Genomic DNA, 13,690 nt, shown 5'->3' on the forward strand with positions numbered 1-13,690 from the left:
CTTCGATTACATTAGGATAAATATGAAGTGCTGACTGCACACAGCTGTGCTCGATGCAAGGCATCTGACATTTCCGGGAGCTGCAAGTCCCTCTCTATTGGCTGGAGTCGGCGGATCCAACAGCATATCCCTCCTCTCGCGAAAAAGGCCAGACTTCAAATGATGTTTTAAAGTCTGTCTGTGTTCCTCGCTCGTGCGCCAATCTCATTCTTTTTCGTCCTTCCGCCAAGAACCTGCTAGATTTCACCTCCTATACAGCAAAAAGGCACAAAGGTGAGTTTTAAAATGTCTTTAAGTATCATTACAGCAGCGTACAGTGTAGCGAATCAGACGCAGCAGCGCTGACACCGCAAAGCGTAAGCATGCGGTTTGTTTTAGTAATTCATAATCATAAGTTTAATGTGCATTAGACGTATAGAGGCATCGCTGCAGGAACGCTTCGGTGAGCAGTAATGCAATATCTTGCGTGTTTCGTAATGGACGCGTTTCTTCTGAAACATTGCAGCGCTGACTGTGATACAGTAGTAGCTACTGGCCTCCTGCAGCGATTCGATTTCCTCCATACGTCTCTCGCTCCAGAACCGTTTGACAGGTCAGATCCAGTCGGAACCGGATACTGTTACTGTTGCGTCTCCCTTCCACCAGCTGCTTTGTGTGCTGCAAGTTTTTCGTGTGAGGTTTCCTGAGACTGAGAAAAACAACATAAGCCGCCTGTCATTTAAATGCATTTGTTTATTGCTTCCCACTATGCTTTGAAGCTTTGCTTTGTTTTGTATTTTTTAAAAATACATAACTGCATTTTTGTTTTGCAATATTAAAAAGATGCTCTTCCTTTTAGTCTTAAGCATAAACCTCATAAAATGGTATTAGATTTATACTTAAAAAAAAATATGAAAGGGGTTAAGACCTGTTTTTATACAGTCTATGGTTAAGACTGAATAAATATGATGATTTTTAACAGTGATGACCTATAGTTGAACCATAATGGATTAATATATAGAACTGTTTGTTTACTGTGTTTCTGGCAGAAAGCATGTTTTAGAAAGTCTGTTTGTGGGTGTGCTTGCTGTAGATTACACACACTTTAAAACTTAAAGATATAGAGCATAGATATTTGTAATTTTAGCTACGGATGTGTTGGTTTCTGTGTTATGCATCAATTCAATATTTACCCCTCAGTCTGTATATCGTCTACATACATACTGAGCTCTCTATTACTTAAGAGCCTGTTTCTTTGAAACTCAAAAGGCCAGTTTAAATTCAGTAAGATTATAAAAAGCTTATATTGTTTGACAAGAAACTTTTTCTTCATTAAATATGTTTACAGTTGATACAGCAGGGTGTACATTACTGTTGAATTTCTCGTTTCAAGTTGTGTTTCCTAAACATCCATGTGAAATGTTGTTTACATGTTCAGCTGCGCTTGATTTATGCTCTGTCATCATGTTAAACATAATTTTAGACTTGTTTGCTTTCTCTCCTGCAATATTGTCCTTGAATTGCACGCTGAATACCACAGAAGGACAATTTATCCTGTAAAAAATATAAATTTATTAAGAGTGAAATTAAATATAATGCAATGTTTGCCATTTACAGTTTCTACCATATCAATTATCAATAATTACACCGTTTTAACAGTATAGTTTTACAGCGCAATGCTTGACAGACAAATCACCTGCTCATCAGTTGAGTTGTGGAGCAGGTTTGCAGGAATGCTCAATGCTCAAAGACGCTAAATAGTGTTTATTACTTGTGACACAGTTTGGCTGTTATTCATAGCAGCCCCCCATCTGATGATGAGAATTGCATATCTTTGTCCAGTTTTTAAGATGCATTTGTAATTAACCCTGCCGTACTGTCTGTCATGCTATATTTGAAATGAATCAGCTGTGCATTTCTTATTTTTGAGGTATTTATAGGCATGCATAAAACATGGCCAATTGCTTTTTAACTAGGATTTATCCTTTTAATAGCACCACAGTTTTACCCTACTGAGGTTGATCTGTCATCCAGACAAGAAAGACAGCCAGTAGTGCAATTGTTTTCCTCAGCTGGTTTCCTTGGCAACTGTCTTGCAGAATTTATCAGTTTGGAGAGGTTTTACCTCTTCAAACCCCCTGATTGTCCCCTTTTTCATGTACCCTTGCTACAAAGACTGATTAAAGACCCTTAACGACTATTTCAGCTACATAACCTCTCAGATTTTGACTGACTGTTTATAGTAGTCATCTTTTTATTGCACTTTCAGTGTAGGGTTCCTGATTCATCTAGATTCTTATGTTTTTAATGAAATAGATCGGGAAAAGCATGAGTGGTTTGGATCCACTTGTATTCATATGAGAAAATGTAGCACAGAATGACTTCTGCATGTCCTAATAGGCTGTTTAAATCATGCAGAGGGGAATTGGTATAATGTACTTTACCAATAGGCTTTAACGGGGTTAGAGATGAGCATTATGCGCAATGAACCGTGCTCATATCCTCCACTGACAGCTCAGTGTCTTTAGCCAGCTCAGTGTTATCACTAGCCAACGATCAAAGTTCATATGGTGCTAAATATCTGATCGAGATTATGGTGATGATTTCACAAGCACAAACCAAAATTGGTACTATCTTTTTTTATAATTATGATCAGTTAAAGATTAGTTTTGTTATAATTGAAGATTAAAATGAGCTGTATTGAAGATGTAGACGCTTTCATGTCTTGTTGATGACGTTATCTTGCTCTTTCAGCGAGGACAGCCGCTCACACGGCTGTGTTACGTAACACCAGAAAATTTGCATTTAAAAAATGGCTTCACGTTTGGTGCTGCTGCTCATTGCTCTCCAGACCGCTGGCTTTAGTTCACACTTTGAGCTGAGAGGAAGAGGAGCAGGGGGATTGGTGGCGGCTCGGAGTTGCGTAATCCAGCACAGCCGGCTATTGTTGGCTTTGAAATTGTCCCCCAGCACAGTGACCATGAGGAGACCCCTGATGAATATTGATTAGCTGCGCCAGAGTAAAGAGCGTCGGTTTGATCTTTATACTGAAAATAAGCAAGCTCATGCAGTGTTTTAAAAGGGCCTTGAAGGTGGTGATGGATTTCCAGTGTTTTTATTGCCTGTACAGTCTTATATTTTCATCAGGGATCAATAATAATGATTTTTGTTTCTTTGAGGTTGTTTGGTCAGCCACTTGTTCAAACTTATCTTTTATTTATTTTATTTTTTTTACTTTCATATAAACTGCTTTATTTGCTTTTAATGTGCAATAATTGCTAGACATTACTAGTAGTACAGCTATAATCTATATGATGTTCAATTCATAAAAAAATCATAAACACTCTTAAACTGGAAAACAATGCATAATCAATGACTTTCATCTTCTCACAAACCATTTTTCTATCAATTTCAACAAATGCACATCTGTGTTGGCCAGCTTGACGGCATTATGTAAAAAAAAAATGATTTTATAAATTTTCATAAAAACACAGGATTTTTTTTATTTAAAAAAAATTGTGAAGATATTTAGAATGTTACAATATTTGAAGCATTGTGCTGCTTAATATTGTGGTGGAAATCACAACTGTTTTCAACATTGATAATAGTTATTAGAATAATAGAAATGTTACTTGAACATCAAATCAGCATATCAGAATGATTTCTGAAGGGTCATGTGACACTGAAGACTGGAGTAATGATGCTGAAAATTCAGCTTTGCATCACAGGAAAAAAAAATCACATTTTACAATATATTCAAATAGAAAATGTCTAGGCCTATTTTGCGATATTACAATTTGTACTCTGTTTTTTGTTATATGATTTTTGATTTGGTAGTGCATAAGATACTTCTTTAAAAAAAATTTAAAAATCTACCGACCCCAAACTTTTATGGCTGATCCCTGATTATTATCTAAATAGAATTTTTGAGACCCCAAGGTTTCACTGACAGTGTCCAGACTGCATTAAACTTGAGCATGGACCCATGATACTTTGACAGTAAATCATTTCAAAGATGTATCCACACTCTTTTCCCATCAGCATTCACTGTCACTATCAGTCAATGAAATAGAATTAGTCACTCGAGAGGGGAAAATCAGCTCCATCAGTCAAGTTGTCACCTCCCCCCCCCAGCTGTTAAACTAGTTAAACCCAATTTGCTTGCTGCATCCTCACAGGCGCATGACAACAGGCTTGTGTAACACATATTTTCAGAACCAGTTCTATCCGGTCGTTGAGCCGTCTGGTTGAGGTGCTTCTGAGAGACGGGGCGTCTGGATTTTTCTTGCTTCGATTGCGTAAGCGTCCTCAGAACTGGAGCACATGAGAGATGCACTTTCTGCTTTTCCTCTCTTGCACATGAATAAAGATGCCATGAATCCGCTGCAATGTCCAGCGGGCGGCCAGGTCTTCCCTCTGAATTGATTCCTTTGAACAAGCAAACACATAAGACTAGTTTCCTTTCATTAGAGCAGGAAGACTGATTCTCAGCTTTCCAATGTCCAGGCTGTGACAGAAACATACGCCATAACATTTAAACTAAGGAGGAACAATACTGGTAAAAAACAAAACAAGGTGTTTAATTCAGCCAAGAACATTTTGTGAATAATAATTGCATGCCGTCACCATGCTGCTCCTTTCCTAAGCATATGCTCGCTCATTATGAGAGCTGAAGATATGTTGGGATTCCCTCAGGCATTGGCTTTTCCCTTAGGCAGGACTATGTGTCCCAATTAATCTTGGCGCTAAAGTGTGACCGAGTGAGCTCGGGAGAGCTCGGGTTCCCTGAACCCTGTGCCTGTTGGGAAGGTTTAACGGTACTTGAAAGTCACAGCATTAGTCACTTGTCTGCTGCCCCCAGCCTTGTCCTCACAAGACTCTCCATCCCAAGAAACGACTGCGATGGTTCCACAGTTCCAAAGTGAAAATATGAGGTCTGGTGGGTGTTTAGTGATTTATTGTGTTTTGTGGTTATTAGCAGTTATTTGATTTTGAGGCGTGATGGCTGACTGTCAGGACCACTGGAGTAGGAGAGGATTGATGGGCATGTGTGAACTTGCTGCTCAGAGATGAGGAACTGTCTGTGGTACTGAAGCCTGATCCCAGGACTGTCACTTTGCAGACTGTAAGATTTGCTCCCATCTGGTGGTTAATCAGTTTCTGATTAAATTTTTTTAGCACAAAGGAGTAAATGGTGATGTTAAAATACTTCCCTCTGCCAAATGAATTTGCAGAGACCGCTATTTGTAGAGACAAGCTGTTTGTAGGTTGATTTCACTGAATATTGTGAACCCAGTGACTCTGGTGCTATCTAAACATTGCTCAGATTATTTGAGCCAGTGTATCATCATTTCATCCAGAACTATCTGTTTGTCTGACTAATGTCAAATTTCTAGATGATATATTGTATAGAAGATATTTTTATTTATATATCTATATATATAAGTGTGTATATATATAACAACATATACAAAATATCTATATATAAGTGTATATATAACAACATTACAATAGCAAAAACAACATACAAAAAAATTTTACTTTTTTTTATATTTTATTTTTTTTATGTTTTTTTTGGGGATTTGGAGTTGATTTTAAGATTTTTATTAATATTATGGACTATGAAATTTACAAAAATAAAATTGTAAAAAAGTATTATATATATATATATATATATATATATATAATATATATATATATATATATATATATATATATATATATATATATATATATATACATATTTAATAGTAACTTTAATTCTCCTCCATATTCTTAAAAATAATATTAATAATATAAAAGTGAGTAAAATGTGTTGGTTTTGTGTATGTTGTTTTTGCTATTGTAACTTTAAGACCTCTGTGTGTCTTAACACTCTGCGATTGGCTAAGCTCTGGCAAGATGAGTTACTAATGATATGTATATTTGGGTGGTGATATGTTAATGTAATCATGGTTATGATATCACAGCCACAAAGATGTCTGAAATACTGTTTTTGCAGTTTAAGAAATCCAGAAGTATACAGAGTAGTATATAATAGTGTAATTAAATAGTATGTTAAACTTTTTTGTATTTCCAAAGATCAACTGAATTGCTTTAATGCCACATACAATTCTAAATCTCATGACCTGGAGATTTTATTATCTGCCAGAATGTCTTTGATTGTGACATTTTCGTAACCCATATTGGCTTCCCACTCCCTGTAACTCTCTGAATCTTATCTCTGTCTTTGTCTTTCCTCAGGTGAAGTGAACGGCAGGTGCTGTGTGCTGTCTCTCTCTCTCTCTCTCACTCTTCATCTCTGTCTCAGTGAGTGCTACACATGGCTTCCTCACTCCTGACCCGCCAGCTGGCCATCTCTCTGCGTCTCGCCGCTCCAGGTAAAAATACCACAGAGAGATGGAGGACTAAGATACCCTCCAGTCTTAAAAGCTTGTTTAACTTCCCGGTCAGATAGAGAACAGAGACTGTAATGTTCTCAACCCACCAGTGACCCTCAAAAAGAGCTGGAGTTGTCACAGGGACTTTATCGAAGTGATGCAACAAGGAAGTGAGACGCTTCCTTTAAAATAATAATGATGTGCGGTTATGGAACTGAATGTTGAAAGGGATGCAGTTCAAAGTTTCTTAACCATGTAAATGAGTTACAGGGATCTGGTTTAGTCCAGCTTTGACTAGTGAACTCTGCATTCGTAGAAAAGTCTGTGCATATCTCGTCCTTCAGTGGCCGGTCACGCTGCTTCTATCCTGCCAGCGACCTTCATTAATCAGTAGCTCAGCAGTGAGACGTCCCACTCACTTCTGTAAACTTGTGTATCCACTCAAGAGGTTACTGCTGTTCAAATATGACTATAAAAGACTGGCTGTTTAGAAGTATCCGTTGACCACTGTTCAGATATACTGCAAAAGTACAGAGTTCAGTTGGTTAATTACTTTGAGATGTCATATAAACATCTCAAATGCATTACTAAGCGTTTTTAGGAAGTTACTTTTACTGAAACTGACTCAGCCTTTCATAATTCAAGAGGAACTGATAATGCGTAATTCATTTCAGCACCTATTGAACTTTTAAAAAAAGTGAATATGCTTCATGTGTTATAATTCAAGGACAAATATCTATAAAAGGGCACCAGATTGGATCATTTACATATAAGCAAGAAATGACTAAATAAAACAAAACTCAAGTAAACATGTTGGTTTTAATTTAGTTAGTGCACAGCACTCGGGGCCATAGACTAAATGGTAACATCTGCTCAGATCAAAGTAATAAAATGATATATGATTTCAGTTTAATGTGATATTAATGAGTTTGTATTGTAATAGGATTGCCATTTTTTGTAAGAAGAGCTTATTTTTGGATGAAACAATATTTAATCTAGCATATTAAGTCATGAAGGGGAAAAAATGTACTGCATAATAAGAGTGACCAAAATGATTAAAATATGTAGTCGTATTTATTTATCAATTTTGCATTAGGTTCCAGATATGTCAGCAAAACTGCCACAAAGTCAGTTTCAGAGTTTGAATATGATGCCCCATCCATGAAAACTGCTGTGCCAGGTCCAAAGTCCCAGGTACACTCTCAGCATTTTTACACTTTTACCATGATATTTGTCACTAGATTGCTGTGTGATATGACTCTGTAGGAAATAAAACATTTTAATTTAGTATTTATTGGTATTTTACTGTAGGCTCCTTACATAAAAATCAAAAGTTTGGACACCCATGTTACTTATGACTTTTTTCCCATTTTTCAAAATAAATAAATAAGAATGAACACAAATGGAAGAAAATGTAATTTGCGTTGATAAGACCCTTTTCACACACACACACGTTTTCACAACCTTATTCATGAGGTGCATCCTGATAAAATTTCCAAACGGTGCTGAAGGAGTTCCCATGTTTACCTGACACTTGTTGGCCATTTTCCCTTCTCTATCCAGTCCAAAACAAGAAAGAAAGAAAAAAAAAAGTTTTGTGAAGTAATGGCATTTTACTAATTTCAAGTCAAGTCTCCATTATTTATATAGCACTATTTACACTGCAGATTGTGACAAAGCAGCTTCGAAATAGTGTCCCGTTCTCCTCTGGCCAGACGAAACCAGCAGTTTATTTCTTAAAGCTTAAGCACTTAAGCATAAGCATATTTAAAATCCTAAGAAAAATCATTTGTTTCCAATCTTTGTGTGTTTGAAGCATCTTTCAATAATGCTGCAATAATAGATTAATTTCTCTCGTTCAACAGGAGCTGCTGAGACAACTCGGAGAGATTCAGGTGAGATAGACATATAAACGAACTTTGGTGTTTGCACAGTCAGTACACACACAAATATACCTTTACAAACTTGTGTTATTCAGTTAGATTGAGGTCTTACAGATTCTGTACATGCAGTTTGTTATATTGCCAGTGCTCATCAGGTGCAGTTCTCTTAATGATTTAAGTATAATGAGTCACTTTTTCAGACAGTACCATACAAAACAAACAACTATATGACTAACATTAACAGCAGTAAAGCTAAAGTGTGACAGCCCTCTGATGTGACGTCCAGCCATATTACACCCTGCCTGGATGTCTTCTGCTTATTGAGTGATGAATGTATTTCAGGCCATAATTTATCTGCTGTCTGGACCGTCACGGTCAGCTTTGCTGTGGATGAGCACATAGATGTGAGCTGACAGGCATCGATGAAGCTAATATCACAGATTCGCTTCGCCGCGTCTCCTGTGCGTGTCTGCTGGCTGCTGTCTATCTCCCCCGAACCATAGCAAACATAAGAAGAGTCATAATCTATTCATCAGATGGGCTAAAAATAGATGCTGCATCAGGTTCAAAGCCACACGGGGGAAAGGCACTTTCATTAGATAAAGCACCACTGCTTACAATTTTGCGGTAATAAGTCACAGTGCGAATCATGATATCTTCTGCTTTTTCAGTTGTACTGTGCATGTGATGAATAGTTAAAGGCATAGTTCATAAATGAAAATTTGCTGAAAATGTACTTAGGTCATTCAAGATGTCGATGAGTTTATTTATTCATCAGAACAGATTTGGAGAAATTTAGTATTACCTCACTTGCTCACCAGTGGATCCTCTGTAGTGAATGGGTGCCGTCAGATTGAGAGTCCAAACAGCTGATAAAAACATCACAATAATCCACAAGTAACCCACAGCACTCCAGTCCATCAGGTAACATCTTGTGAACCTGCGTGTTTGTGAGAAACAAATCCATAAAGACATTTTAACTTCAAATAGTTGCTTCCAGACAAAATACGAGTCCTCTATTCATAATATTGTCCAGTTAAAAAAATCATCCCATCTGAATCAGTAGAGAATAATGCACAGATTAAGCACCATTTGTAACTGATTACAATATAAAATAGTTTTTTTTTTTTTTTTTTTATTTTTTTTTTTTTTTTTTGGTGTGAAAGAACAACAGTTGATGGGCTTTTTTTTATTTTACTGAAGGGACTGGTATTTTGTCCAGAAGCTGTATTTTAAAGTTAAAATGCTTTAATGATGTATTGGGATCAGTTTTTAACTTCTCAAAATGTTAATTGATGAACTAGAGTTATGTGGATTACTTGTGGATTATTGTAATGTTTTTATCAGCAACTGATGTAATGCTGATGTAAATCTTTCACAATTAAATTTCACCAATTTTTGGGTGAACTATCCCTTTAAAGAGCATATATTTTATATTTTTTGTGGGATTAAGTTTTGTTTTTCTGATGTTCAGTCCCTTCAGCCATTCATTGACATGGAGCTGAAGCTCTGCCAAAAACATAAATAAATAATAATAACGATATCAGGTATGCAGATGGATCACAGATCACCTTGATAGCGACATTCAACTCTGCTTGTCTCCGGGTCTGCAGAATGTTGGAGCGGTTCATTTCTTCTGCAACTATGAGGAGAGCAGGGGAAACTACCTGGTGGACGTGGACGGCAACCGAATGCTGGACGTGTACACACAAATCTCCTCCATCCCCATCGGTGAGCTCAGTCTTTAAGCAGATCCATTTTCCAACACACTGACACATCTAAAACAGGAAAGCAGACATCTTTAAATTAATGTTGCTGTGAGTTAGTACTTGCTTTTATTTAGTGTCCGGGGTATTTTGTGCCACTTGACAGGATAGTTTACCCAGATAAACCCGTTAATCCACCCTCATTTTATTCCAAACATGTATGACTTGATTTTTTATGTGTAATTGCTTTATATTTCTGTATAGCTAAATGAAAATGGGAAGTGTTGCCTTTGCGACTAATTGAAATAAAATATTAAATGAAAAATTTCAACTTTTTTCAGCTTTATTTCAGGTGATACTTTTTTTTAATATATATATTTTTAGTCTTAAATTACTACACTAGAGTTGGGATGGATATGATATGAAATATATAGTTTTTTTTTTGTTGTTTTGTTAATTTGATGTGTGTAGTGTGGTTTTGCTTTGAGTGAAGTTTGTTGTGGATGATTAAAAGTGAGTGACAGGATCTGAGGATTTCCGGATTACCTGAGAGGCTCTGTCTGCATGCTGTCGGTTTGGTCCGTTAGCTTACTTACATTTAATCAGCCTCAACAAAGTGAGTGAAGCTACTGTCTCTCACTCTCAGAGATGCCTTCAGGTGCTGACTCAGATTTAATGAGCTTTGATTTCCCTCGCTCTTGCTGCTCCGGTATCATTTCGACAGAAGTGCATTATGGGATATTTTTGTTACATTAGTGTACAAACCCCACTCCCCCGCACCATATTCATAATGACAGGCACATGCATACAAAAGGGATGCAACATTTTATTTTATTATTGAAGAATGAAGGAGAAATTGGTTTTTTTTTTTTTTGCTTAATGGTTAACGTAAACTTAAATGTAATTTCACTATTACTTAATTTAGTTACTCTGTGATCCTGGATCAGCCACTGGATACTGTAGATTTAGTCGTCAGTCTGCAAAACAAATAACTCTGCCACTTTTGACATCTGACAAAAATGAGATATGTGAAACAGTGGGTGGAGTGTTATCTAATCTGTACTTGCTTGTCAAGAGTTCATGTGAAGGCTTTTCTGCAGTACATTTTGTACTCTGTATAAGTATAGGACATTAATATGCTTGTAGTATATGTATAATTAAAGGAAGTGTTTCTATGAAAAGATAAAAGATTTTCAGAAATGTGCTAAGGCATTTAAACTTTGATTATTATTACCATATTACCATTTTTGTAACCTTTTTAAGTTTTGATAATAGAAATTATGAATCCTTTAAATTTATAAAACTTGATAAATTTATATAACTTTATTTTATTTTTTAATGGAATCGACTAATAACAAAAAACAAAATTATGGTAATAGCTTGGTTGTAAATTTACATATAAAAAATATTATTTATATACATTTTAGTTTTTTCTAAGAAAACATGTATTGTTTGAAATATGTTGATTGAGGGGGGGGTGAAGAAACCCAAAAATGGTAACAGCCATTTAAACTAAAGTTTATGATTTATTATTCACCCGTCTTCAGCTGTTTGTGATTAGACATCTAACAGTATAAAAATTTCCTATCATAATAATTGCCAAAACACAGTATTTATAACAGTATTAAATTGCACACTAAATAATGCAGTAACGCATTGCACAAAGGATATGTACAGAGTAAACAAATCTTTCAAACAGATTAAAGTGCAAAAGAACAGAACTCTTAAAAAACAATAAAGAGGAAAATTGCTGGGATCTTTAGTGTTGTTTGATAAACACCATAACGAATACAAAAATCTAAAAACTATGTTTATAGAAACAATGTACATTTTTATGCAGCATAGAGTGTTGTAAATTTTGACTGGTTGACAGAAAAGATGCGACTGTACATCTATTTTTTTTAATAATAATAAAGGAAACTACTACAAGTTAATCTTAAAGAAATATAATTTAAATTTTTAGCCAACAAATATAATGACATGAAAATGTACTGCATAACAGGAATTCAAACTGAGCTCAAACTATTGTTCTGTTTCACTGCATAGTGAGCTGTAGGCATTCCACTTTGAAAGGTTGTTATCTTATTTATTCTGCCTTTAAACAAGCCTTATTTCTGAGAGATATTTGTGTATATTATTGTTGTTGTTGTTCTCCTAATATGCGGACATGCTGAATATCATGGCAGTGATGGATGTATCAGCTCAGCTTTCAGTTTTTTGACAGAAGGGAACAACACAGTCAATGTTATGGCAGATATCTATAATTCATTTTCTGTGCTTTGCCATAATTTGTCTGTTATATGTTCATTATCTCTGCTGGTCATAGCTGGGATTGCTATTCAGAACTTTATGTAATCTCATTTAAAAGAAAGAAAATAACACCTAAATGTGCACTTACATTTTGGGCGGGACACATGTTCATGTGAACCTTGAAATTTATTCAGTTTGCTTTGGGTGAGTCTTGTTCTGCAGACATAACAGATCAGTTCAGGCATTTTGCCCCTGTTTTTTTCTTTTCTTTATTTGGGGGGGGGGGGGGTTACATCATCTCTAACTGCTGCATTCAACGAAGTTTTAAGTAACAATTATTACAGTTAATAACAAGCTCACTCAACCTTAACTGCATTTTATTCGAGAAACAAACTAGAATGCAGTACAATTAATTATTAATCTATTAATTATGATTGATTAATCTCAATAAATTGCCCCCGAAACGTTTTTTTGCACAGTGACCCCAAAAAAATATATATATTTTTTTTTATCACTTAAGCCAAATGTCACTGCATTATGTAGTAAAATATCAAACCATTATATAAAGGGTTAATCACTTACCCCCATGTCATTTCAAACCCGTAAAAGCTTTGTTCGTCTTCAAAATACAATTTTAAATATTTTGGATGAAAACCTGAGGGCTTGAGACTGTCCCATAGACTGACAAATAAATAACAGTGTCAAGGTCCAGGAAAGTATGAAAAGCATCGTCAGAATACTCCATCTGCCATCAGAATACTTTTTGTACACAAAGAAAACAAAAATATCGACTTTATTAAACAATTCCTCTCCTCTGTGTCTCTCCAAATCTGTGTAGCGCCATTTTGGCAATTCTGAGCAGTACGCAGATGGCATACGCTTTTCTGTGTCAGCCGCGCTGCGCCGATGCGCTGTTTCCATTCAAACCAAAGCATAAATACACATAAAAAATGTATCCTTGTGGCGCGGCTGACACAAAAGAGCGTAAGCCGCTTGCGTACTAGTCAGATTTGTCAAAATGGTGCTATGCTGATTTGGAGTGACACAGAGGAGAGGAATTGTTGAATGAAGTCGTTATTTTTGTTTTCTTTGTGTACATAACGTATTGTCGTCGCTTCATAACGTTACGGTTGAATCACTGACGGCAGATGGAGTATTCTGACGATGCTTTTCATGCTTTCCTGGACCTTGACACTGTTATTTATTTGTCAGTCTATGAGTCTCAAGCCGGTTTTCATCCCAAATATCTTAAATTGTGTTCCGAAGACGAACTAAGCTTTTACGGGTTTGGAACAACATGGGGTTAATGACAAAGTGATTAATGACAAAATTTTCATTTTGGGATGGAGTAACCCTTTAAGCTCAATTCTCAGGTAAAACTAGTTTTTAATTTAATTTTTTAATAAAACTGTAGATGTGCTGATCAACATAAATACATTTGAAAACTTTTTTTGAAGGGAATTGACTTTATACATGCACCAAGTAGTTCTGA

The 13,690-nt window shown here is 35.9% G+C and overlaps 1 protein-coding gene across 1 annotated transcript in view; it reads left to right on the forward strand.

The window, feature by feature from the left end:
- The window catches only part of LOC109058223 (4-aminobutyrate aminotransferase, mitochondrial), a 27,000-nt gene continuing 13,310 nt past the window's right edge, over positions 1 to 13,690 (forward strand). Inside the window, exons 1-5 of the mRNA XM_042720383.1 lie at positions 1 to 273; positions 6,223 to 6,359; positions 7,456 to 7,553; positions 8,225 to 8,254; positions 9,856 to 9,973. Of these exons, the coding sequence (XP_042576317.1) occupies positions 6,302 to 6,359; positions 7,456 to 7,553; positions 8,225 to 8,254; positions 9,856 to 9,973 (304 nt within the window). The 5' untranslated portion in view covers positions 1 to 273; positions 6,223 to 6,301. The remainder of the gene's footprint in view (positions 274 to 6,222; positions 6,360 to 7,455; positions 7,554 to 8,224; positions 8,255 to 9,855; positions 9,974 to 13,690) is intronic.

The sequence above is a fragment of the Cyprinus carpio genome, chromosome B3, assembly GCF_018340385.1.
Source record: "Cyprinus carpio isolate SPL01 chromosome B3, ASM1834038v1, whole genome shotgun sequence".
Lineage (NCBI taxonomy): Eukaryota > Metazoa > Chordata > Actinopteri > Cypriniformes > Cyprinidae > Cyprinus > Cyprinus carpio.